The sequence below is a fragment of the Pelophylax lessonae genome (genome assembly GCF_965119305.1).
Source record: "Pelophylax lessonae genome assembly, chromosome: 4".
NCBI lineage: Eukaryota > Metazoa > Chordata > Amphibia > Anura > Ranidae > Pelophylax > Pelophylax lessonae.
Window position 1 is genome coordinate 62,202,710 of NC_138771.1, and position 27,423 is coordinate 62,230,132.

At 40.8% G+C, this 27,423-nt stretch overlaps 2 protein-coding genes across 2 annotated transcripts in view; one reads left to right on the forward strand and one right to left on the reverse strand.

The window, feature by feature from the left end:
- Positions 1 to 27,423, reverse strand: part of LOC309554011 (ADAMTS-like protein 5) — a 141,192-nt gene that overhangs the window by 69,409 nt on the left and 44,360 nt on the right. The window contains exons 2-5 of the mRNA XM_082255531.1: positions 15,509 to 15,578; positions 7,594 to 7,757; positions 4,856 to 4,916; positions 4,670 to 4,772 (exon numbers count right to left, since the gene is read on the reverse strand). Coding sequence (XP_082111657.1) covers positions 4,670 to 4,772; positions 4,856 to 4,916; positions 7,594 to 7,757; positions 15,509 to 15,578 — 398 coding nt within the window. The remainder of the gene's footprint in view (positions 1 to 4,669; positions 4,773 to 4,855; positions 4,917 to 7,593; positions 7,758 to 15,508; positions 15,579 to 27,423) is intronic.
- Positions 26,025 to 27,362, forward strand: LOC309554529 (uncharacterized protein; the record flags this gene model as incomplete). Its single annotated transcript, XM_082256277.1, has 3 exons — positions 26,025 to 26,271; positions 26,875 to 27,009; positions 27,088 to 27,362. The coding sequence occupies 3 exons, from the start codon at positions 26,025 to 26,027 to the stop codon at positions 27,360 to 27,362; spliced, it is 657 nt and encodes a 218-aa protein (XP_082112403.1).

Below are 27,423 nucleotides of genomic sequence, written 5' to 3' on the forward strand. Positions count from 1 at the left end.
ACTGTGACATGGAAAAACATCAGGGTCTGACATAGAGGAACATTGGCGTCACTGAGTATGACAGCATGACATGGAGGAACACGGGGGTCCCTGGGTGGTGTGACATGGAGGAACATCAGGGTCAGTGGGTATGACAGCATGACATGGAGGAATATTGGGGTCCAAGGGTATGACATGGAAAAACATCAAAGTCCCTGGTCGTGACACGGAGGGAAATTAGGGTCCCCGAGTGTGACATGGAGGAATATGGGGGGGGTCACTGGGTATGAAAGCATAACATGGAGGAACCATCGGATCAGGGTCACTGGGTATGACATAGAGGAGTTTTTAACCCCTTCCCTTTTTTTGGGGGGGCGCAAGTAGCTGGTCTTGCCTAGGGCGTAAAATAGTCTAGCACCGGCCCTGCTTTAGGGCACCCAAGAAAGTCAATCTCTTACAGTTAATTCAGCTGCGGGATCGGGGCACCATCAGTGCAGAGCTTGCTCAGGAATGGCAGCAGGCAGGCGTGAGTGTATCTGCACACACAGTGGAGGAGAAGACTTTTGGAGGATGGCCTAGTGTCAAGAAGGGCAGCAAAGAAGCCACTTCTCTCCAGGAAAAACACCAGGGACAGACTGATATTCTGCAAAAGGTACAGGGATTAAACTGCTGAAGACTGGGGTAAAGTCATTTTCTCTGATGAATCTCCTTTCCTATTTTTTGGGGCATCTGGAAAAACCTTGTCCGCAGAAGAAAAAGATGAGCGCTACCATCAGTCCTGTTTCATGACAACAGTAAAGCATCCTGAGACCATTCATGTGTTTAATCTGAGCCAAGGGAGTGGGCTCACTCACAATTTTGCCTAAGAACGACTGAAGAATGGAACAAAAACATCCTCCCAGAGCAACTTCTCCCAACCATCCAAGAACAGTATGGCAATGATCAATGCCTTTTCCAGCATTATGGAGCACCTTGTCCTAAGGCAAAAGTGATAACTAAGTGGCTTGGGGAACAAAACATGGAAATTTTTGTTCCATGGCCAGGAAACACCCCACACCTTAATCCCATTAAGAACTTGCGGTCAATGCTCAAGAGGCAGGTGAACAAAAATAAAATCCCACAAATTCTGACAAACTTCAAGTATTGATTATACAAGAATGGGCTGCCATCATTTAGGATGTGGCCCAGAAGTTGATTGACAGCATGCCAGGGTGAATTGCAGAGGTCTTAAAAAAGGGCCAACACTGCAAATATTGCCTCTTTGCATAAACTTCATGTAATTGTCAATAAAACATCTTTGACACTTATGAAATGCTTGTAATTATACTTCAGTATACTATGGTAACATCTGACAAAGACCTAAAAACACTGCAGACTTTGTGAAAATTTGTATTTGTGCCATTCTCAAAACTTTTGGCCACAGCTGTAGTAGCCCGTTCTACAGTCAGCACTGGTCTCTTCCAGTTGCTGCGCAAGTAACTTGCCTTCTTCTATCCCTAAAGTAGATCTGAAGGCAAAACTTTTTTTTTTCCCCTCCACATCCTGTCCAATAGCCACAACAGGAAGTGAGAGGAAATACCTGCAAATTAAGGGAATCCCTTGGGGCCCCTAGGTCACCAGAATTTGTATCCTCATTGCAAGATTTCTTTTACTGTTATGGGGAAAACCCAAAACAATATTTATTTCATCACCAATAAAAAAAAAAAAATCAAATCTGCTCCACATTATTATTTTTAAAACCATATACATGGGTAAATCAACTGCAGATTAAATAAATAGTACACTATAGTAATGTTTTTATCTATATTCATGACAACTATTAGTATTCATATTTTGTTGTCCACACATTTCTCAGGAAACCGCTTCCTCAGGACAGAAGCATTTTGGATATCCTCAAAAGCAAATGCTACATTTAAAACCTTGTGGGTTGTTGACTTTTGATTATCTTCTATATACTGAACACAGGGACTTGTTTGCTTGGCCCCTTCCCCATGTAGAAAATAACTTTGGGATGGAGGAGGAGGATGATGTCAAGATCTCCACCTCGTCCAATCAGAGAAAGTCTTGTATTCTTCGAACAAAAAAAAAAAAATACAAGACATTTTCTGAATGGCAGAGGTACCAAGCAAGCAGTGCCTGGAGGAGATCAGTACTGTCTGTATCACAGGTTACTACAGTGAATTTCTGCATCCCTCTGGATGTGGGATATGAAGAATTAAATGTAAGCAAGCTGAATCATGGTGATTTAGAAAAAAAAAAAAAAAAGGTAATTCCCGGAGTTAAGCTTTAACCAATTAACACCAGGTTCTCTGATTTATTTTTCCTATAAACAGATTTAGTGGCTGCCTTTTATGCTAAATTTAATGATAAACATTTTATTTGTAAACAATGTAGGGACGTGACGTGACCCTGTATTATGTGGCACCACATCCAATTAGTAAGTATGTAAAAGGAACCTTATATGTATAAAGGACTTTAAAGGTAGCCACCATTAATCCCATAAGGAAACAAGAAAGGTCAGTGCTCAAATTAAAAATACCAAATGTATTATTAACAACATAATAAAAGTTATCTCTGAAGAGTCAGCACAACCACCTCTGAAGAGTCAGCACATTTTTGCACTTCATTTTTGAAAAGTCAGCACAGCTTGCACTTTTTGCACATTCCTTTTGTTGTACTTTATTGGACTTTATCTTGGGACTTTTATGAATCACTATTACTTGACTTTATACTTATAAGAAAAAGTTCTTTCCGTTTTTGATTTTGTCATGAATTGATGATATTTTATTGTGATACCACCCAAATTAGCACCCAATTAATTTTTGCACAAATTAGTATATCCATTTATATTTATTTAGTTATATTTATTTTTAGTGAAGCACAATTTTGCACAATTTATTGCAAAAATGCATATTTGATCACTACCTGATTTGATCACATGCATAGAAGTTTGTTTTATATTGTAGTCAGTCACTAACCATTTAGCACTGTGCACTTTTTTGCATCTTGTATTTATAGTTTTTTATCTACTTTATATATATATATATATACACACACAATCGGTGATGCATGTGTCACTTTAGGACACACTTTTTTTGGTACAGTTGCGCTGATTTCTATATTTTCATCCATTGTATCGCTGCATTTTCTTGCAGTTAATTGGCAGCAATTGTAAATCTTTTTTACTCGTTAAATAGCCCTAGAATTCCCTGACGCTTTATCCAAACCATTTTTCTAACATAAAAGTGTTTAAAACCATACATAGTGTATACAAATAGTGCTGTAAGACATATTCCTAGACCACAAGATCCCCATACACCACGATCTGGTGTATGTGAAAACACAGAAACGGTGACAACCTCCCGTATTCAGGCCAAACTGGATTCTGGTGTATGGATACTAACTAGATTCTGGTGTATGGATACTAACTGGATTCTGGTGTATGGATACTAACTGGATTCTGGTGTATGGATACTAACTGGATTCTGGTGTATGGATACTAACTGGATTCTGGTGTATGGATACTAACTGGATTTTGGTGTGTGTATTTAAACCACGAGATGAAGCGGAGGGAGGGCACCCTCAAGAGCCATACTAAGAGAAACATGCACCAAGCATTAGGCATCCGGTACCCGAGTGGACATCTCCATTATCTCTATACTGAAGGGGCTATTCCCACGTTTAGATCGGCATGAAGAGGAGCCGAGGCTCCTAAACAAGAAGAAAGGAGTTGGTGTATGGTGGACATTTCTGATGCAGGGATAACCCTGTTACCATCATCACTCCTCTTCTGCACAGAAAGTGGGAAGACTTTCGTATCTCTGCAGCTATCATCATAAGTCTATGTGGCCCCTGGGTGAGACTCCCATAATATGGCTGTCTAATGCTTGGTGCATGTTCCTCTTAGTACGGCTCTTGAGTTCCCTCCCTCCACTCCATCTCGTTGTTTTTGGTGCCTTTTGTCCTCCCCCTTGAGTCTGGCACCAATAGGATCTCCTGAGGAAGCTGCAAAGCAAAACGCATAGCGATCCACTGGTATCCGCACACCAGAATCCAGTTTAGCCTGAATACAGGAGGTCGTTGCCATTTGTGTTTTTACATCACCAGATCCTGGCACGCTTTGGGCATGTAACGGGTTCTTGTGGTCTAGGAATATGTCTTCCAGCACTTTTTGTATACACTATTTTATTATGTTGTTATTAATACATTTTGTATTTTTTTTTTGAGCACTGACTGTTTCCTTTAATTAATGGTGGCTACCTTTAGTGTCGGTTCACACTATGGCGATCCGACTTTGGGGGCGACCTGTGAAGTCGCGTGCACCGTGACTTCGGCATGACTTGCACGGACTTCACATAATGGAAATCAATGCAAGTGGCTCCGATGTCGCCCCGAAGTAGTGCAGGAACTATTTTCTAAGTCGGAGCGACTTGAGTTGCTCCTATTAGAACGATTCCCGTAGCACAGAATGGACCGCGACTTGTCAGGCTGACAAGTCGCCTGACAAGTCGCGGTAGTGTGAACCGGGATTTAAAGTCCTATATACATATATGGTTCCTTTCACATAAACATTTTTTTTTCTTTTATTGCTAAATTGTTTTAATTATATTTTTATTCTATTATATTTATTGATTTATAGATAGATTTGCTATTTAGCTTATCCAACAAATATAAAATAAACATTATTTACCTGACTGGAAAGGGGTCCATTTGTAATAATTTCCCATTAAAGGCTTATTGTTGTATGCAGAACATTGGAAATGCCTGAAATCAGCCACCCCTGATGGACAGTCCTGCACAGGAAGAAATCGGTCACTGAATGGTAAATTGCCTTAGAGATCTGATCGAGCACAGTACAGGAACCTCAGGAACTTACCTTCAAGTTACATGCTTGGTACTGTCTTATGTCTCCCAGGCAGTCTGGTCCTGCAGCATCCCTATTAAGAAACAGCAGCGATTATGAATGAAAGCAGCAAGAGTTAACTTTGTAACCAGAAACCAATATGACATTATCTCGTTACTGAAATACATCTGAAGATTTGAGAACAGAAATACAAATTCTTCCGCTGACAACTTAGCAGGAAAGGACATGTTTTCAGCATATAAATAAGAGGCGTCATAACAAAGATAGCTGTCTTAAATAAGGAGTTTGTCTCACAAAGAGCACATAGTTTGGCTGTGTAAGATAAAAGACATTTCTCATATTGCATAATGAAAGCTTATAAACAGTCTTAAGGCATGCATCATAAAATTACACCCAATCATATACTTAGCGGTAATGACGTATCCTATAAGCACTTAAGCCCCCAAACACCAATTGGCTTATTTAATAACGCAAAGAGCAATGTCTAAAGGGTAATAACCAAAGCCAACTAATTTGATTTCCATTTCATTAGGTCGGAGCCGTTAGAGGGCAGCAAGATTGCTGTTGATTTTTATGGACCATTCTGTTCTTGTACTTCTATGTATAAAAATGATTAATGCATATATTAAATTGGGTTCTAGTAGGCTTTAAAAGTCAGCTAGGTAAGCGCTCACATTTGGTGCTCGAAATTTTAGAAAAATAGAGCCGATGCCAACATTTGAATGACATTAACTTCTGACCTAATTTCATGAATTCGGATGTCTTGAGTCTAATTTGAATCTCAATGTTATCTTTGGTAGTATGGATTCCCAAAATGTTTTCAAGAGATGGGGACTAAAGACTGTGTCTGCCTTATATCTGCAGCTGCTGTCTAGGCACCCTTAGATCGACCACCAGTTGCCACTACGATCCACCCTTCTACCATAGTATCCCTTTTGCAAGGAAGCTGTTCAGGATGCGTTGAAGCCCCATCTTCTCATCAGGTAGGGTGCTATTCAAACCACCCTCAAAACTTTTTTATCATTTGCTTCTCTACTCTGTAAAGATGGGAAATGTGTGATCAATGGTATGGGCACTCTGGTCTACCAATTGACTTCTGTACAACCAGCCTGTCGGGTTTTTCACGATCAATCAGTACCTACAGCTACAGCTGGCAACACGGATCAGTACGTTCTAACGGCCAGGAAAGCTCCCTGCCATCAGAACACAATACACAGCGGAAAGGAATCCCTCCATCCACCTTTAATGTGTGGATGGGGGAATTGGATCATTTTTTTTTTTTCAACCCACCCACTAGTTGAAGGAAAAAAAAAAAAAGATGAATGTACTGTATGGGTTGCCCAACACACATTTTTCTAGAACTTGGTCATGATTGGACTTTAATGGGACATCAAGTTAAGAAATTCCAGAATTTTTTAAAGTGTTGGCATTTTCGCAGTCAAGACTAATCAAACTTTTCAGAAATTCCCTAATCTCTAGAGTTAAAGCTGCAATAAAACTGTAAAAACTAGACTAAAGAATCTTCACTTTTGTTATCATTCCAAATATTAGTGTGCATTACCTCATATTCTGATATTATTTATATACATGACCAAAAATATTGTAACGCCTGCCTTTACACGAACATGAACTTTAATTTAATGGCATCCCAGTCCTAGTCCGCAGGGTTCAATATTGAGTTGGTCCACTCTTTGCAGCTAGAACAGCTTCAACTCTTCTGGGAAGGCTGTCCACAAGGTTTAGGATTGTGTCTATGGGAATGTTTGACTATTCTTCCAGAAGCGCATTTGTGAGGTTGGGCACGGATATGGACGAGCAGGCCTGACTCACAGTCTTGGCTCTAATTCATCCCAAAGGTGTTCTTTCGGGTTGAGGTAAGGACTCTGTGCAGGCCAGTCAAGTTCCTCCACCCCAAACCCGCTCATCCATGTCTTAGTGGACATTGCTTTGTGCACAGTCATGTTGGAACAGGAAGGGGTAATCCCTCAACTGTTCACACAAGGTTGTAAACGTGAAATTTCCAAAATGTCTTGGTTTGTTGAAGTCTTTAAGAGTTCCCTTCACTGAATTAAGGGGCCAAGCCCAACCCCTGAAAGACCACCCCACACCATAATCCCCCCTCCACCAAATGATTTAGGCCAGTGCACAAAGCAAGGTCCATAAAGACATGGATGAGTGAGTTTGGGGTGGAGGAAATTGACTGGCATTCACAGAGTCCTGACCTCAACCCAATAGAACACCTTTGGGATGTTAGAGCGGAGACTGCGAGCCTTTGCCTTTTCATCCACATCAGTGCCTGACCTCACAAATGTGCTTCTGGAAGAATGATCAAACATTCCCATAGACACACTCCTAAACCTTGTTGACGGCCTTCCCAGAAGAGTTGAAGCAGTCATAGCTGCAAACGTTGGGCCAACTCAATATTAACCCTACGGACTAAGACTGGGATGCCATTAAAATTAACGTGAATGTAAAAACAGGTGTCACAATACTTTTGGTAATATAATGTGTGTGTGTATATGGTAATATAATGTGTGTATATGGTAATATAATGTGTGTGCATATATATATATATATATTTTTTTTTTTTAACAGAACCATGCTAAGCAATTTTAATTTTCAAAAAGAAAAGTCCCCAAGAATTCCATCTTGGGTACTAACCTTTCGGGTTGTGTGAACAGACACAAAGCCCTGTAAAATTTGTAAAATGTCTTGTGTTGGTCAGCATGAGTATCATCAAATACTGATACCTTACAATACACTGCCGCGTCCGCACTGCAGCTCCCCCTCCACATGTCCGAGAACAGGGAGACCAGCTTTGCCATGAACCCCACTCATTGCTTGACCTCTGTGGTAGACTATGCTCAGGGCCAAAATTGATGACTGTTCCTCTGTGAAACAATGGCCTTTGAACCTAAAAAGACAAAAAGAGGGAGTAAATTCGCCTTCACCTTATTAGATAACCATTTACATTTATGATTGTAGAACATGAAATGTCATTTGCAATCTGGATTCCACCATTCATAACTAAAGGGAATTTCTGCCTGCAGAAAACATTAAACAGTCCAAACTTGATTTATATTTGTATTTCCTTCTTCTCACAGCTTTCTCTCATTATCACTCAGTGACAGCAATACAGGGTATCGAGCCCCGGGGGTATGCAGTAGACCCAGCATAGAATGAGGCCAGTGGTGTTTACATATATACTTAGCATTGTGAACATGAGCATAGTCTGCCGGTTCCATCAGCCATTTTCTGAAGAGAGTACAGACTTATCACAAGAGAAAACAACACTCGTCTTGTGTTTCCAAACCTTGTAAAACATGGATTTGCAGGATGACAAGCCAACAATAAAAATAGCATGTTGGGACAATGAAATAGTGGCAGAAAATGAATGAGGTGGTAACATCAGCTTTATGCACCAGTGACCGGGAAATCAGTCTGTGCTGTGACAGTTCAATAATACGCTCGGAGTTCCACAACCTACAAAAGGGAAACAAAGAAACTGGCAGAAGGTAATAATCACCGGCTCAGTGTAATATATATATAATAATACAAATAATGACATTATAAAGCCCCTCTGTGGTCCTCTATAGGAGTTGGAACACAAAGGACATTCAAGCACCTATTCTGGCAGCCAGCACTTGTGTTAGAAAAACAAAGAAAAAACAGAGGAAATTTTGCTGTTGTTTTAAGAATTAATGTACTGTCCGTGTCCAGATTACATGGACCAATTGTTCAGTCAATGGAAAAGAAAAGCAAGGTACCAGTGTGGCATCATTCTGATTTTAAGGTAAAAGAGGGATAGTATAGTAGCTAATGAATCTTTATTTTTTCTTTCAAATAATGTAGAACCCAGACTACACAGGTGCAATAAAAGTTGGTGCATAAATGTGCATAGCCTATTGCATTAGGGTGTGCACCCCACAATGCAAACACAAGCGTGTGGGTATGTGTATACACACACAGTATATATATATATATATATATATATATATATATATATATATATATATATATACATATACACCAAATAAGAGAGAGGCACTCACGGGTCTTGAAAGGTAAACACATAATGATGGTTTTAATCAACGACAAGTCATACTCTATGATTTCCAATGAGTGCCGTTCATATCTGTGCAACTTCAAGTCACAGCGACTTCAAAGTAGTATCTGCACTACTTTGGTCTGACTTTGATGCGGCTTGAGGTCCATAGATCTCAAGATTACACAGGCATTGCTTCAAGTTCAGTCAAAATCTAACAACTTTTAGGTCGCACAAGTGTGAATGGGGCCTTAAGCAGAGCTGATCAGAGGGAAAAGGGGTAGGGGTGAGAGAGAGAGGGGGGGGTCAAAGAAATAGAGGGAGAGTGAAAGAGGGGTGTGAGAGAGAGAGAGAGAGAGAGAGAGAGAGAGAGAGAGAGACAGAGATGGGGGTTTTAAAGAGAAGGCTGGTGAGAGAGATAGAAGGGAGAGAGAGAGATAGGGAAGGGGGTGACAGAGAGAGAGAGAGGGGGGGAGGAGAGAGGGTGTGAGGGAGGATGGTGAGAAAGAGACCCCCCTCCCCGGATGAGAGACAGAGAGGGGTGAGAGAGAGAGAGAGAGAGAGAGAGGGTGAACGAGAGAGAGAGAAAGAGAGAGAGGGGGGGGGGGTGAGGGAGAGAGGGGGGTGTTCAATATGCTACTCACAATTATGGCCCCAGGTTGGTCTTCCCTAATAAAAGTAGTGAGTGTACAGCTTGTATAACAGTGTAAATTTGCTGTCCCCTCAAAATAACTAAAGCACACAGCCAATAATGTCTTAACCTGCTGGCAACAACAGTGAGTACACCCATAAGTTAAAATGTCCAAATTGGGCCCGTGTCAATATTTTGTGTGGCCACCATTATTTTCTAGCACTGCCTTAAACCTCTTGGGCATGGAGTTCACCAGAGCTTCACAGGTTGCCACTTGAGTCCTCTTTCACTCCCACCGCCATGCTTGACTTTAAGCAAAACATATTTGTCTTTGTACTCCTCACCTGGTTGCCGCCATACATGCTTGACACCATCTGAACCAAATAGGTTTATCTTGGTCTCATCAGACCACAGGACATGGTTCCAGTAATCCATGTCCTTAGTCTGCTTGTCTTCAGCAAACTGTTTGCTGGATTTCTTGCGCATCATCTTTAGAAGAGGCTTCCTTCTAGGACGACAGCCATGCAGACGAAATTGATGCAGTGCACGGTATATGATCTGAGCTGGCCCCCCACCCCTTTAACCTCTGTAGCAACGCTGGCAGCACTCATACGTCTATTTCCCAAAGCCAACCTCTGGATATAGGACGCTGGCTGAGCATGTGCACTCAACTTCTTTGGTCAACCATGGCGAGGCCTGTTCTGAGTGGAACCTGTCCTGTTAAACTGTTGCATGGTCTTGGCCACAGTGCTGCAGCTCAGTTTCAGGGTCTTGGCAATCCTCTTACAGCCTAAGCCATCTTTAGGTGGAGCAACAGTTGTTTTTTCAGATCCTCAGAGAGTTCTTTGCCATGAGGTGCTGAGTTGAACTTCCAGTGACCAGTATGAGAAAGTGAGAGCAATAACACCAAATTTAACACACCTATTCCCCATTTACACCTGAAACCTTGTAACACTAATGAGTTGCATGCCACCGGGGAGGTAAAATGGCTAATTGGGCCCAATTTGGATGTATTTACTTAGGTGTGTACTTACTTTTGTTGCCAGCGGTTTAGACATTAATGGCCGATGTGTTGAGTTATTTCATTGTAGCAAAGGGTCGTCACATGAAAAGTTATAATAAAATATTTACAAAAATGTGAGGGGTGTACTCACTTTTGTGAGATACTGTGTATATATATATATATATATATATATACACACTCATTTAGTATTTTCAGTGGTATGATATAGTGGTGAAAATTATGAGTGTCCCCTAGTTTTGACTGTGGTATCTTATGTGCCCCCCCTAAATATTGTTTCTGGAGTTGCCACTGGCTGTAAATGTTTAAAAAGCATTAGCTGGAATTTGGCTTTAATTTGGTAGTCAAGTCCAAAGGCATCCTGGGTGCTCCTCCATCCAGAGTGGAGACACCCTAAAGCTGGGCATAGATGGGGTATTTTTTCATTCAGCCAAAAAAAAAAAATAAGATTCCTCCATTCATTCACAAACAAGGTGGGTGGAGGAATCCCCCCTTCCACCAGGAAATGTATTTTGGTACTGGCAAGCTCCAGTATATTACATTTTTGTTTTGGGGTTTAATACCACTTAAATTCCCTGGAAAGAGCTGCAAAGCAATCTTTTATCGCAGAAAGTAACGGTAATCACCACATTGGAGATACGAAAGAAAAGATAAAATGTTTGCCTAAAGTTTAATTTTAATATTATATGCTGGTTGCAGTAGTTCTTCTGCTCCCAATTACTTTGATTAGATTACTGGTTAATTTCCCAGGAAGGGAATCCCCTCTGTTCGTCTTATCGTGGGTGGAGGCACTGCCACTCTTCCCCTTAGCAAAGGCTCCGGTTCTCTTATTTACCTACAGGTTCATTTCCTAACCCCCCTCCTCCAAAAAAAGAGGGCTCATTTCGGAACATCTTTGTGTTTAATAAGTACTTAGGACCAGAGATGTATAGTAATTAAGTAGAACTACTTCACTACTGTACTTAAGTACCGAAAGGCAGTATCTGTACTTTCCTGGAGTAGAATTTTTTTTCTCCTACTTCCACTTTTACTTCACTACATTTTTTCAATGATTTCAATACTTCTACTCCAATATTTTTTTTTTGTGCTGCAGTTACTCGTTACTATTATAAAAATTACCACTGCCAGAACAGTAGATGGCAGGTTTCATGAAGCTCAAAACATGTGTATTATCAGCGCATACGAAAATAAATGCTACTGTATGTATAAATAAAAGCTGCATTTGAAATAATAAAAAACAATATGATGTTCAAACTTTAGACTTCTTTCTTTAATAACTACATAACACAGTACTTGTACTTTTACTTTCAGTACTTGAGTAGCATTTTTTTTTTTCAAAACTACTGGTACTTTTACTTTTAGTACTTGAGTAGCAAAATTAAAAAAAAAAAAAACTACTTGCAATACTTAAGTACAAAAAATGTTGAATACTTTAGTACTTCTACTCAAGTCACTTTTTGATAGAGCACTTCCACTTCTACTCAAGTCACTTTTTGATCAAGCACTTGTACTTTTACTCAAGTATGGGTTTCGAGTACTTTATACAACTCTGCTTAGGACTCATGAATATGCCCATTATTGCCCTCTAGGTAACCCCTAGACTGTCCAAATAGTCTCCTAAATTGTCACAAGCTATGCTTGAATGTGTCTTTGGCAGCCTCTCCTTATGGTCACAAGGTTTAATAATTCCTATGATAAGAGTATAACTTCTTTGGAACTCAAGTGCTTTCAGTAAAATGACATATCATGCCAACCAGTACATGAAAACCTTCCTATTACTGGATATGCTTATTTGCCTCTAAAGTAAGCATTGTTCATTCCCAATGCACAGGTTACCTGGATAGTGTGAAGAATAAGGTGGAGTTTGACAAGATTCTGATAGCCATATACTTTGTACCCGTCTATAATGTCTGAGAGCTTCAAGAGGATGATGACATGTACACTTCTCAGACAACTCTTAGAATTGCAATCAAGTCTGCAACCAGTATTTACTTTCAAGGTGACCTTCTGTCTATGGATATTTTTAGAAAGTAATTAGGTACTGTGAGTTTTATATAGCAGTTGAATTATTATTATTCCCCATAATAGGCATACATCCTTGCCTGCTTGAGTCCTTTGTGCATTTTTACATGTTCTGCAAAGCTTCTTCTATTTCTCAATGAGGCAGCTGTGCATGAGAGATCACATCCAACTACCCACTGTGGAAGTTATAAAACGGCCCTCACTTTCCCTGCTAGATGCAATACCCGTGATCACACTGAGGGGTTGACTTACTAAAATAATGGATGCCATGTATTTTGGAAATTATAGGTTAGAAAATAAGGAATAGATACTTACAATGGTTCTAAAAGGCAAAAGGTTTTCTATGGTAATGCATTCTCTGCATTAAGGAAAAAAAAAAACCTTCTGAAAACAGTGCCCCCCCCCCCCAATACTTACCCGAGCCCCATCTCGATCTAGCAATGTGCATGAGAGCTGAGGCTCCCTCGGCTCTCTCCCTCCTCATTGGCTCAGACACAGCAGGGGGAGCCATTGGCTCATGCTGCTTTCAATCTCAGCCATAGAGGAGATAGTGGGGGGGGGGGCAGGGCCAAGAATTATTCTGTGTGTCTTATGGACCCACAGAGCCAGCTCGGGAGCGAGCACACGCGAGTGCCCCCATAGCAAGCACCTTGCTATGGGGATGACTCCCCAAGGGTGAGAAGCCAGAAACGCAGGACCCAAGGGAAGGAGGATTGGGGCTGCTCTGTGCAATGGTTTTGTAAGGTAGCATAAAATAAAGTAAGTATAACATCTTTGCCTTTACAATCTTTCGAAAGGCTTGTGATACACCCATATTTCGGATGCAACACTGTCACATTCCCAAACCTCTCACCCTCAAACTACCCCCACTTACCTGAATCCCTTTTCCCTGCAACACTCTGGTCCTGCTCCATAGCCGCATCATCCATTCACAAGGATCTATGAATGGAAGACTACAAGTCCCATCTTCTACAGTGGCAGAGGGACTCATAGATCTCAATGGAGCACAAGCTTGGTGACTTCACCACATTTGTAGTGCACTGATTACTCCCTCCAATCCCAAAATGATAAGTCTGTACTTCCATACTGACATGGGGTTAGGACAAGAGTCTGCAGGAGTCTGTGCACTGCACCCTCTATGCACTGATTACGGTTGCAATGTGCTGCTGGCATCAATGCAAAAAAGTAAAGAAATGCAATTTTTGCATTTATTAATTTTGTATGAAAAGGTAGTTTATGCCTTTAACGTTCCGTAAGGAAACATACAGCTAGCTTAATGAATAATAATGTTCACTTGAATGCCCAATCGTGTGTGGGAAAAAAAAAAAAAAACTTGATTTTTGCCTGCACATAATTGGATGATTAAAATGAAAACAGAGTTACCATATTTACCAAGCTAAGTGAACATGCTCTACTACTTTATTGAATCAATCCCAATGCATCACAGCAAAGTCTGTGGTAGTGATTGAGCTTCACTTGTCAAAGAACTAAGATGCATATTAAATCTGAACTCAAGGCATGATTATAATTGCATACCTACATTGGTACAGATTATATCATGGTAAGTATGTATATCTCATAACCGATGGGCTGCTGTGTATGTTGCCAATTACTGTAGTGGTCAGCTCAATATCCAGTGATAGACGCTACATTTTGGGTTTGGCACCACTGCCATTCACAGAATGTTTTTGAGGGAGATTCAACCCCTTGGAGTTGGCACCTCACGAGCCTTTAGAGGGTTTAGGATGCCAAGGGGGGGGGTTTACGATCATGTGCCCGCCGTGATTGGCACTACAAATCCTGGATGGACCCTGCCTCTGCACACTGCTCCACAACATCTGTCCATCCAGAATTTATAGTGTTAAAATGTGGGCACACCTCTTTAGCACCTGATAAGTTAAATACATGTACGGGCTATTGGGATTTGAGCACAGGTATATATTTTCTCCGCCGTGAATGGCTGTCACATGATCAGAAAGCTCCCAATTGCAAGCAGTGACCGGGAGCTTTCTGTTAGCCTCCAGTAACTGTGCCGGGAGCAGTGCCGGGAGAAGGACATCCAGCGCCCATGGCAAGGATGATAAACTGCGCCCCCCTTCCCTTAGGGCTAGGGTCAAGGCGACCCCCATCCCTGCAATAAACCATTGCACCCAGGGGCAATCGTCCCTCCTGCCCACCCCTTGTCCCGGCCCTGGCCGGGAGCGCACAGGGCACATGCTCTCGACACAGCTGTATTTGCAATAACGCATGCAAATATGCAGCTGCTCAGTGCCAAGAGGTGACATATTTGCATAAATCTCCCTCTTTGTGCTTTTTATATGAATACAAAGAGTCCTATGATTGGACAAGTGGAGAGGAGGGGTGGTGACATCACACTTTCCCCCTTGTGCAATCAGAGAACACCTTGTATTCATTTAAAAGATGCAAGATGCTGTGTTAATGGCGGTGGTACCAATCAAGCAACCCCCTGTAGTCAGTGTGCAGTGGGACAGCTGCTGGGCACAGGACCCAGAAGATTGCAGAAATGACTGTAGTAGAACTGACTACTACACTGATTGACAGCTGTCACAGTGGTCCATTAGGTATGAGATACACGTTCTTACATTGTGCAAAGCTGGACCAATATAACTATGGAATTAGGATCATACCCGGAGTTCAGCTTTAAGGGGTACAAATCCTGGTTACAGTGCCCTTAGTGAAATTCATTACAGGACGGTCCTGCCTTAGCAGCAAACAACAAAATGATATTGTGGAACCTGAACTGACATCTCAACAGTATGTAAGGTTGTTTCTCTTGGAAATGCCTGGCTGGGCAAATACAATACAAACACAGCAAGAAGCATAAGAGTGCTTTTAATAAACTCAAACTATAAATAATATAAAGCCCCTGAGAAAAGGGGGAAATGTTCTTGCCAAATTGATGGATCAGGCTCTCATTAACTGTACCTGGCAGGAAGATGGGATAATATGAAGGAACAAAACTGCATACAGAGTAGCCAGACATCGATATATCAACCTGGAGGAGAAAACAAAGAAAAGTAAATAAGTCTGGCAAACCTATACTATAAGTTATAAATTATATATGTAACAAATACCTTCATTCAGCAAAAAATATGGATTTGTGCTACAGAATAATAAAAATGTGCGTTTTATTGGATTATAAATTATTTTCCTGCACCCTAACTGGGTCACTTGCACAGGAGTTCTTAATTTATTTTTGAGCTGGATAGCTTGAGAATTTGTTACATCTAGTGAATTTTACCACCTTTGCGTGTTAAAAATGTATTTACCGTGCGTTGAAAAAGTTTTCATACCCCTTGACATTTTTCACATTTTGTCATGTTACAACCAAAATTGTAAATGTTTTTTATTGGGATAGACCAACATAAAGTGGCGCATAATTGTCGAGTGGAAGGAAAATGATAAATTGTTTTTAAATTTTTTTACAAATAGTTGAAAATTGTGGTGTGCATTTGTATTCAGCCCCCCTGAGTCAATTCTTTGTAGAACCACCTTTCGCTGAAATTACAGCTACAAGTCTTTTTGGGGATGTCTCTACCAGCTTTGCACATCTAGTGAGTGACATTTGCTGCCCATTCTTATTTGCAAAATAGCTCAAGCTCTTAACTTTTCTGCAATTTTCAAGTCTTGCCACAGATTCCCAAATGGATAGGTCTGGACTTTGACTGGGCCATTCTAACACATCAATATGCATTGATCGAAATCATTCTATTTCTGCTCTGGTTGTATGTTTAGGGTCGTTGTCCTGCTGGAAGGCGAACCTCTACCCCAGTCTTAAGTCTTTTGCAGTTTTCTTCTAAGATTGCCCTGTATTTGGCTCCATCCATCTTCCCATCAACTCTGACCAGCTTCCCTGTCCCTGTTGAAGAAAAGCATCCCCACAACATGATGTTGCCACCGCCATGTTTCATGGTGTGTTCAGGATGATGTGCAGTGTTAGTTTTCTGCCACTCATAGCATTTTGCTTTTAGGCAAAAAAGTTAAATTTTGGTCTCATCTGACCAGAGCACTTTCTTCCATGTTTGCTGTGTCCCCCACATGGCTTCTCACATACTGCAAACATGACTTCTTATGGCTTTCTTTCAACAATGGCTTTCTTCTTGCCACTTTTCCATAAAGGCCAGATTTGTGGAACGCACGACTAATAGCTGTCCTAGGGACAGATTCTCCCACCTGAGCTGTGGATCTCTGCAGATCCTCCAGAGTTACCATGGGCCTCTTGGCTGCTTCTCTGATGAATGCTCTCCTTGCCCAGCCTGTTGGTTTAGGACAGCCCTGTGTTGATAGGTTTGCAGTTGTGCCATACTCTTTTCATTTTCGATGACGGATTGAACAGTGCTTCGTGAGAGGTTCAAAGCTTGGGATATTTTTTAACCGGTTGCCGACCGCCGCAAGTACATACACTGTGGTGGTCAGCCCCGGCCAGGCAAAGGGACGTATGGGTACGTCACTAGCCTGTAAGCCAATAGGGGGCGAGCGCGCGCCCCCGGAGGCGCGCTGCCGCCCCGGCTCGTTCAAGGACACCTCCCTGTGTGTGACCGGCGGACCCGATGTCCGCCGTTACCCGCGATCGTCCGATGTGAAGGGAGAAAGGCAGGCGGCTAATGTAAACAAAGCCGCCTGTCATTCTTCCCTGTGTAACAGCACAGATCATAAGGTCCTGCTATGTAGGACCGTAGATCTGTGCTGTTACACACACAGCCACATCCCTGCACAGTTAGAAACACGCCCCTAGGGACACACTTAATCCCTCCTTCCCCAATAAAGTTAACCCCTTCCCTGCCAGTGTCATTTTTACAGTAACAGTGCATATGTATAGCACTGATTACTGTAGTAATGTCACTGGTACCCCCAAAAGTGTCAAAAATGTCAGTCAAGGGTCCAATCTGTCCGCCGCAATGTCGCAGTCCCGCAAAAAAAAAAAAAAAAAAAAAAAAAAAAATCGCAGATCGCCGCCATTACTCGTTAAAAAAAACAACATAAATGACAAAAATCTTTCCCTTAGTTAGTAAACGCAATAAATTTTGCGCAAACCAATCAAAATACGCTTATTGTGATTTTTTTTACTAAACATATGTAGCAGAAAACAAATTGGCCAAAAATGTTAAAACATTTTGATTTTTACATTTTTTGGGGGGGAATTTCATATAAAAAAATTTGAAAAATATTATTATTTTTGCAAAATTGTCGCACTTTTTTTGTTTATAGCGCATGATCAAAAAAATCGCACAGGTGATCAAATACCACCAAAAGAAAGCTCTGTTTGTGAGAAAAAAAGAACATCAATTTCATTTGGGTACAGCGTTGCATGACCGCGCAATTGTCTGTTAAAGTCACGCAGTGCCGAATCGCAAAATAGGCCCTGGTCAGGAAGGGGGTAAAATCTTCCGGGGCTTAAGTGGTTAATAACCTAACCCTGCTTTAAACTTCTCCACAACTTTATCGCTGACCTGTCTGGTGTGTTCCTTCGCCTTTATGATGCCGTTTGTTTACTAAGGTTGTCTAGAAAAACCTCTGAACAGCTGTATTTATATTGAGATTAAATGACACACAGGTGAACTCTATTTACTAATTAGGTGATTTCTTAAGGCAATTGATTCCACTAGATTGTAGTTAGAGGTATCATAGTAAAGGGGGATAAATACAAATACACGCCACACCTTTCAGATATTTATTTGTAAAAAATCTTCCACTTCATGTTTCACTTTGTGTTGGTCTATCACATAAAATCCAAATAAAATACATTTACTTTTTTTGTTATACGATGACAAAATGTGGAAAATTTCCAAACTATATGAATACTTTAAGGCATTGTACAAGTTTGCCATTTCTTGGTTTGTTATAGTTCGCACAGATACATTGATGATATTCAGGTTTGAGCTTCTGGTGTAGCTTCTTGCTGTAGATTTGAGGAGGATGGGGCTACCTTTAGTGCAACCCTACTCTCAGTTATTCATTGCAGATTATATACAGTATTTCCTAATTTGGGTGCTCATAAGGTTTGACGTTAGAGGTCCCACTTTATTATTAATTTTGATTTGAAGGTCATGTACACATTTTGGATAAATGGAAAAATATTACAAAACGTTCTCAAGATTTTCCAGGTGCTACTTAAAACAATAAGACATTGTATATATATATATATATATATATTCATATTATTATTATACACGATTCATATATTAAATATTCATATTATTATTATACAGGATTTATATATTAAATATTCATATTATTATACACGATTCATATATTAAATATTCATATTATTATTATTATTATACACGATTTATATATCAAAAAATTCATATTATTATTATACAGGATTTATATAGCGCCAATAGTTTGTGCAGCGCTTTACAATATGAGGGAAGACAATATAGTTACAATACATTTCAATACAAGAGGAATTAGAGGGTCCTGCTTGTTAGAGCTTACAATCTAGAATAATTTATTGTTAATAACACCATAACAGATTTAATAGGAGTCACATGTGGTTTGCCATTATGTTGCGTTGGTATAACAATTCAATAGATTCCAGCCTACAATCAGTATACCCCATTCACATACTGTACATAGAAGAGATTTGGATTGACATAATTATAGAATTAGCAAACTTGCTTTACATGTACAGGTATATAAATATTCTATTGTCCTTATTGAAGAGGTGGGAATACTTCTTCTTAGACGCGTTTCACCCACATGATACCCAGCATCATCAGGAAGAAGGCAGAATATGTGTATACGTGTGAGCGAAGTTCTTTAGACCAATAACGCCCACAGCCACAATGGCAGACAAACTAAAGCAGCAAAGTGTATCTACAGCCACCCCCTGGCTTATAAAATGGACCAAAGGATAAAGGCCCCATAAGCAAGAGTGCCCACTGGAAGATAGCATGCCACACCAAAGAACAAAGATCAGAACTCTTTCTCCAGGAATATTGAGATCCTATTAAAAACATACATATTTCAACTAGTCCAAGGCCATTTGAATAGGGCAGCCCAGTATTTTCCTCACTCCAAAAGATGACCGCCCTGCCACCCAGGGGAAGTGAATTCCATGATGTCTACCTGGCTATTGGTTTCATTATCTCGATATATGCAGAAATAATTATAATCCTTGCTCTTTGATTTGGGGTGTAGCAAAAACTTGCCGTATTCCACTTTTGCTTATGGGGGTCTTTTCACTTTGGTCCATTTTTTGAGCTGGGGGTGGCTATAGATATGCTTTGCTGTTTCTGTTTGGATGCAATAAGAATGATAGAATATATACATTTATGTATAACAAGTTTTCTAATACTAGATTTATGTCAAACTGTATATATACTATGTATTTGGTTGGGCTATACTGACTGTAGCCCGGAATTTATGGAATCACTATACTATAGGCAAAGGACAGAAGAGACTAAAGTGCAATTCTACATGAGCAATGTCACCAGCTACTGACCTGAATGATTCTGAACAAAGTGCATAAACTAGCAAACGACTAGAACAGGGTTTCTCAACTCCGGTCCTCAGGGCACACTAACAGGCCAGGTTTGCAAGAAAACTGAAATACATCCCAGGTGATACCATTTGCTGCTCAGTGATTGCAGTACTCTAGTCTGCATCTCCCCAAGGTAATACTTCAAATCTGGCCTGTTAGTGTGCCTTGAGGACCGGAGTTGAGAAACACTGGACTAGAAGCATAAAAATGTCCATTCTCTTTTTAAAAGGAGTATGTATTTTGTATGCAAGCAATGAAGAAAGATTACCAGAACGGAGTTTATTCTCTCTTGCGAAAAAGGAGATTAAAGCGATTGTAAAGCTTATTTTTTTTTTAAATAACAAACATGTTCTACTTACCTGTCTGCGCAGTGGTTTTGCACCGAGCAGCCCCAATCCTGCTCTTTATGGGACATCTGCTGGCATATCTGGCTCCCCCCCCCCCCGAGTGCCCACATAGGAAGCTACTTTCCATGGGGGCACTTGTGGGTGCTCGATCCCAAGCCAGGCTATTTGTATCTATTCAGACATACAGCACAGCTCAGCCCTGACCCCCCCCCCCTCTGCTCACAGGTTTGGATTGACAGCAGCAGGAGCCAATGTCTCCCGCTGCTTTCAGCCAAGCCTATGAGAGCCAGGAGAGGGAAGAAGAGCTGCTGCAGAATGCACAGTGCTGGACCAGGATCTGTTTCAGGTGAGTATTTGGGGGGGGGGGGGCTGGGGGGGAAAACCACTATTTAAAAGATTTTTTACCATAAATGCACAGAATGAATTAAGGTAAAAAACCTTTTACCTTTAGAACCACTTTAAGGGGGAATATGATCACCATGTGTAAATATGTGGCCCCTACTGTATAGTGAAGTTGGTGTTGAGTTATTCACTTGCAGGTCATTACAGGAGGACAAGGGGGCACTCTTTACATCTGGAGGAAAATTAATTTAACCTCCACATATGGAAATGCTTCTTCACAGTAAACAAGGAGGAGGGGAGAGATTGGCGCAATCAGATTGTCAGAACCGCATGCAGTGTCTATGCATAGAGCAGATATGGCAAGGTTGGCTTCAATAGATAAAGTCCAGTGCGGTTTGCTATGCACTTTGATGGCCGCCTCTAGTTAAGGGTGAAGTTACCCTGTATGATCCAAGACAAGAAGAGAGAAGACCGGGCGCCGATCTAAGTGTAGCAATACAAAATTTATTAGCAATTCAAAGAGTACTACTCACAGGAGTAAGATAAAAACAGGCATCTCAATGGAGTGATGGGTCGGCAGAGTTCTTCCAGGGGGTCCTTCCATGATCCCGGCGGAGCTGGTGCTGTGGAGGATGAGCTGCAATCTTCTGGTGGGGGAGTTTTTATCTTACTCCTGTGAGTAGTACTCTTCGAATTGCTAATAAATTTTGTATTGCTACACTTAGATCGGCGCCCGGTCTTCTCTCTTCTTGTCTTCTTAACAGTAAAAGCTGTGAAAATGTAGAATAGACTCGATCAAGAACTAGTTCTGGCCAGCTCAGATTGCTTAACAAAAGAGCTGAATGCATTCCTAAATGCTTAAAATATAACCGGATATTATCATTTATAAATAATAACACCAGATATTGTCGATCGAGGGAATATCAAATTGTCTTCTGGAGGATCAGGAAGGAATTTCCCTTCCTCCCAACTGGAGCAAATTGAATCATGGGTTCTTTTGCCTTCCTCTGGATATATAAAGTACAAACCCAATTCCAAAAAGGTTGGGACACTGTACAAATTGTGAGTAGAAAAGGAATGGACTAATTTACAAATATCATAAACTTATATTTTATTCACAATCTAATATAGATAACATATTAAATGTTGAAAGTGAGACATTTTGAAATGTCATGCCAAATATTGGCTCATTTTAGATTTCATGAGAGCTACACATTCCAAAGAAGTTGGGAAAGGTAGCAATAAGAGGCTGGAAAAGTTAAATGTACATAAAAGGAACTGGAGGACCAATTTGCAACTTATTAGGTCAATTGGCAACATGATTGGGTATAAAAAGAGCCTCTCAGAGTGGCAGTGTCTCTCAGAAGTCAAGATGGGCAGAGGATCACCAATTCCCCCAATGCTGCGGCGGAAAATAGTAGAGCAATATCAGAAAGGAGTTTTTCAGAGTAAAATTGCAAAGAGTTTGAAGTTATCATCATCTACAGTACATAATATCATCCAAAGATTCAGAGAATCTGGAACAATCTCTGTGCGTAAGGGTCAAGGCTGGAAAACCATACTGGATGCCTGTGATCTTCGGGCCCTTAGACGGCACTGCATCACATACAGGAATGCTACTGTAATGGAAATCACAGCATGGGCTCAGGAATACTTCCAGAAAACTTTGTCGGTGAACACAATCCACCGTGCCATTCGCTATGCTGGCTAAAACTCTATAGGCCAAAAAAGAAGCCATATCTAAACATGATCCAGAAGCGCAGCTGTTTTCTCTGGGCCAAGGCTCATTCAAAATGGTCTGTGGCAAAGTGAAAAACTGTTCTGTGGTCAGACGAATCAAAATTTGAAGTTCTTTTTGGAAAACTGGGACGCCATGTCATCCGGACTAAAGAGGACAAGGACAACTCAAGTTGTTATCAGCGCTCAGTTCAGAAGCCTGCATCTCTGATGGTATAGGGTTGCATGAGTGTGTGTGGCATGGGCAGCTTACACATCTGGAAAGGCACCATCAATGCTGAAAGATATATCCAAGTTCTAGAACAACATATGCTCCCATCCAGGCGTCGTCTCTTTCAGGGAATACCTTGCATTTTCCAACATGACAATGCCAGACCACATACTGCATCATTTACAGCACCATGGCTCCGTAGAAGAAGGATCCGGGTACTGAAATGGCAAGCCTGCAGTCCAGATCTTTCACCCATAGAAAACATTTGGCGCATCATAAAGAGGAAGATGCGACAAAGAAGACCTAAGAATGGGACAACATTCCTATTCCTAAACTTGGGCAACTTGTCTCCTCAGTCCCCAGACATTTTGCAGACTGTTATAAAAAGAAGAGGGGATGCCACACAGTGGTAAACATGGCCTTGTCCCAACTTTTTTGAGATGTGTTGATGCCATTAAATTTAAAATCTATTTATTTTTCCCTTAAAATGATACATTTTCTCAGTTTAAACATTTGATATGTCATCTATGTTGTATTCTGAATAAAATATTGAAATTTGAAACTTCCACATCATTGCATTCTGTTTTTATTCACAATTTGTACAGTCTCCCAACTTTTTTGGAATCGGGTTTGTATATAAAGAAGTTTTCTTTTTTTCTGGTAATTTATTTTTTCTATTGGTTGATCTATATGGAATTGTGCCTTTTTTAAACCGGTCTATATAAATTGACAACATTGTACATTGTTGTAGACATACTATGAGACACATTGGAGAACATGGATTCTCATACACAAAGAAAATCATTGAAATAAGAGAGGGCAAGGAGGACAGGTAATGAGGGGAATAGTTCAAGCACTGTATGTGAAATGTTTAGACACATCATTAGGACTCAGTTCCTGTAATGTGCAGTCATAACAGCCTGTTAGATTCAATCAGCATGAAAGGACTGTTCCTGATTGCAGAGATTAGTCACTGAAGGAGCTGCATTGGGAGGCGCGTTCTTTAAGGGAGCGTGTATGACTGACAAGGGGAAGTGAGGGTGTCAGAAGGGCCCCGTGGACAGGAACCATTCAAAAGCATTGAAAAGGTTGGATGACAAATGATCTTCTTTTCTATCATCGCAAAACCATTTTATAATGTTAACAAAAACATTTGAAAAATATTGTGAAACAAAAGAAATAAAAAAATGTCCATGGAAGTGCTGAACAATATTCACATGTGGGCATATTTTATATGGGAGTGCAGAACCGTGGTGAGCAGCAAACCATCTCAAGTCTTCAAAAATCATTGACATGGAGCTGATAATCCTCAGCCACTAAAGGCGGATTTCTAGTTGGCTGCTATAAGACACGGCACACTGCTGTTTTTGGATTTTTTATCTCAAGCCTGACAGTGAATTTACCTATAAACAGCTTTGTTACCTCGGGTAAAAGTCTACAGCATCATCATTCCTCGGGATAGTAAATGTAGATGTAATGCAGGCAATAACACAACTAGAACCCAACAGATTCCTCCATTCAATCCACTTATAGCCCAGATAAACAAAGAGAAATTGGCCCCAAGACTTTAGATGAGGTGAGCGCATGTGGCCAGTGAGAGAAAAATAAATATGGATGTATAGAAAAAGCATTTACAACCTTTATTACAGTTTATTGGAGTAAATATTAAATAACATCATGCACCATGAAACACATGAAAATGCCAGATCGATTAGTGGTATTGCAGTACACAATACTGATGATAATGGGTTACATAAATGTATACATAATAGTTGAAAGAGTGTATCAATGTGCCTTAATGAAATATTCAATTTCATGGTATATTTCAGCTAGTGCCCACTTTACAATGGAATGTGGGCTCTTGCAATGACATTAACGAGTCATACTAACACACCTCATTCATACATTTAACAAGTTAGGTTTCACATACAGATTACAGACACATTGATAAGTGTTTACGCATTAACACATCTCATTCATCCTGGACACTTGGCAGTTGGATTTTTGTATATAGATTACAGACACATTGATAAGTGTTTACATATTAAAACACACCTCAGTTATTCATCCTGGATGCTTAAAAGTTAGACTTTTGCATGTGGAGTACAGACGACACCTGAATACGTTGACAATTACTTACATATTAACACATCAGACAGCTGAGCAGAGACGGAACGGCCCTTCCACAAATGCAATTTCAGACACAAGACACCCCACATTTACAGTGATGTGTTAGGGAAACAAAAACCTTTTAAATGTATTGTTTTAGTAGATATATTCTATTGCTGAACTGACCCATGGATTGTACACTAGTTTAAACTGTTTTTTGCCGCTCAAATGTCCCATAAATATGTGAGCCGAAATGGAATAAATCAGATGTATCTGTATTAAGCTTAAGTGCTATATGTTTGACATCTCCTGGCCAGAGACGGAAAATTCACTACACAGGGGGAGTTAGGACTGAAGGGTCGTAAATTATCTTGTACCTGCCTCTTGACGTGAACGAGCTAACAATAGTACAATGCATCTTGGTCTCAAAAATAAAAACATAATATTATAATGCATCTTGGTCTCGATGCGTTTCGCGAGCTAACGCTCGCTTCTTCAAAAGTGGATGCATAGGAAGCATGTCTAAAGAGAAAAACATTATTGGAGTACAGACTAAAAATTACGGAAACAATTCTGTAAATAATCTGGAACTCCATAGAGGACCCAATACTTACGAAACGTATGGGCTGGAATCAAAAGCTAGGCTTCTAATCCAGTGTTTCTCAACTCCGGTCCTCTGGGCACACTAACAGGCCAGATTTTAAGTCTTACCTTGGGGAGATGCAGACTAGAATACTGCAACCACTGAGCAGCAAATGATATCACCTGTGATGCATTTCAGTTTTCTTGCACACCTGGCCTGTTATGCCTCGTTTCCACTGAGCGGAACGGTTCGGATCGGTTCGGTACGGTACGCTATTTTTGGTGTTTCCATTATGAAAGTGGCCCATACAACCGAACCAAACCGCACCATTCGTGGTCCTCCTTCAGATGTAGGGCCATAGGAAATGGTACGGTACGGTTAGGGCAGAGCTACTGGTGTCACACGATACATTCCACTGATTGGTGGACAGGAAAACGTCACTGCTGTCGTCAAACGGAAGCGCAGCTCAGTCCAGATATAGGAGAAGGATGCCTGCAAATAACAGCAGGGTCTGGTCAACTCAGGAACTATCCACTTTCCTTACTATAATTGCGGACAGTGTTATTCAGAGTGAGCTTGATGGATCAGTGAGGAATGAAAAGGTGTATAAAGATATTTCCCAGCGGATGGCAGCCGAGGGATTTGAACGGACGTCGGGTCAGTGTAGGGCAAAGCTTAAGAAGCTTAAAGGCCAATATAAAAAAATTAAGGATGCCAACAGCTGTAGTGGAAACAGTCGAAGTACTTGGAAGTGGTACGATGCCATGGACGCCATTTACGGGCATAGGCCAGCAAACCAAGGCAGGGAAGGAGGTCTGGACTCTGCATCTTCATCTGCATCTGCACTTCTCGAATCCATGATAGATCCTGTTGGTAAGTTTTATTTTTTTTCCTGCTTGGCATTGGCTTTCCCTATGCTAACCATTTAAAAAAAATAACTGCACAAAACCATTAACTCTGCACCAAAAATGTAATTGTATTTGTGCAGTGGACTGAAAGAAAATGTTAGGGAGTAGCGCTGCACTGTTTTGTATAATTAATGAAAAATGCGTGACTGGTGTTTTGCTTAATTAGTATGGGCTTGATAATATCAATGGGGGCTGAATATGCATAAAAATACTATTAAAGGCTATCATGCATGATTTCAAGCAGCCACAGTGCACTTTAACCAAGTAAAGTTAATCTCAGAATGGATAGGGAAATGTACTGTCTGTATAAACCAGCCCCTATTTTTGAGAAAAAAGACAACTGTAGAAAAGATAATGGAGATTTCTGATGCTCTCATTGTACCTTAGCCTTTAAACTGATATAGTTCCATTATTTTTTATTTAAATACCTGGACAGAAGAGTATAGGCATCTAATTTTTTTACCCACTGTGCATCCCATTGTTTACTACCTGATGATAACTGCCATAAGATAGTACACTGTGTCTTCTTCTCGTTTGTGTCTAAAACCCTTGATATGTGCATTTTCAGATACTGTGGATGGACTCTCCAATGATACCTCTAACTTTTCAGACGATGGTCCATCGACATCTTTCAGCAGCACCAGTACGATTGTGTCAACACCAAGCCTACCACAGAGTACGCCAAATGCACCACGTCACACAGGTAAGACATTATGATCAGAGTGAAAGTTATAATTGTGCATTTTCTTAAATCAATATTCTGGTATTTTGTATATTCCAGGTGAAAGGAGACGGTTGCAGCTGGATCTGCGCACAGTTATTGATGATATGAGGGCAGTAGAGGAAAGACAACAGGAAAGGATGGAGACCCTTTCTGAGCGGTGGTTTCAGGCACTGCGTCAGGATGCCCAGGAAGCTATGCGCCAGGAGGCTGAGATTGCCCGGCAGCAGATGGAGCAGTTGTCTACCTTCAACCAGGCCTTCCTTGGTGTCCTAGGGCAGCTTGTTCAAGTGCTGGGAGCCAGTCGTGATCCCAGGCCACCGCCAAGGCAATAGTGCCTGTCAGCCAGCACAGGACCTGTACCCTTTGTTTTTTGGTAATTTTTCAGTTTTGTTT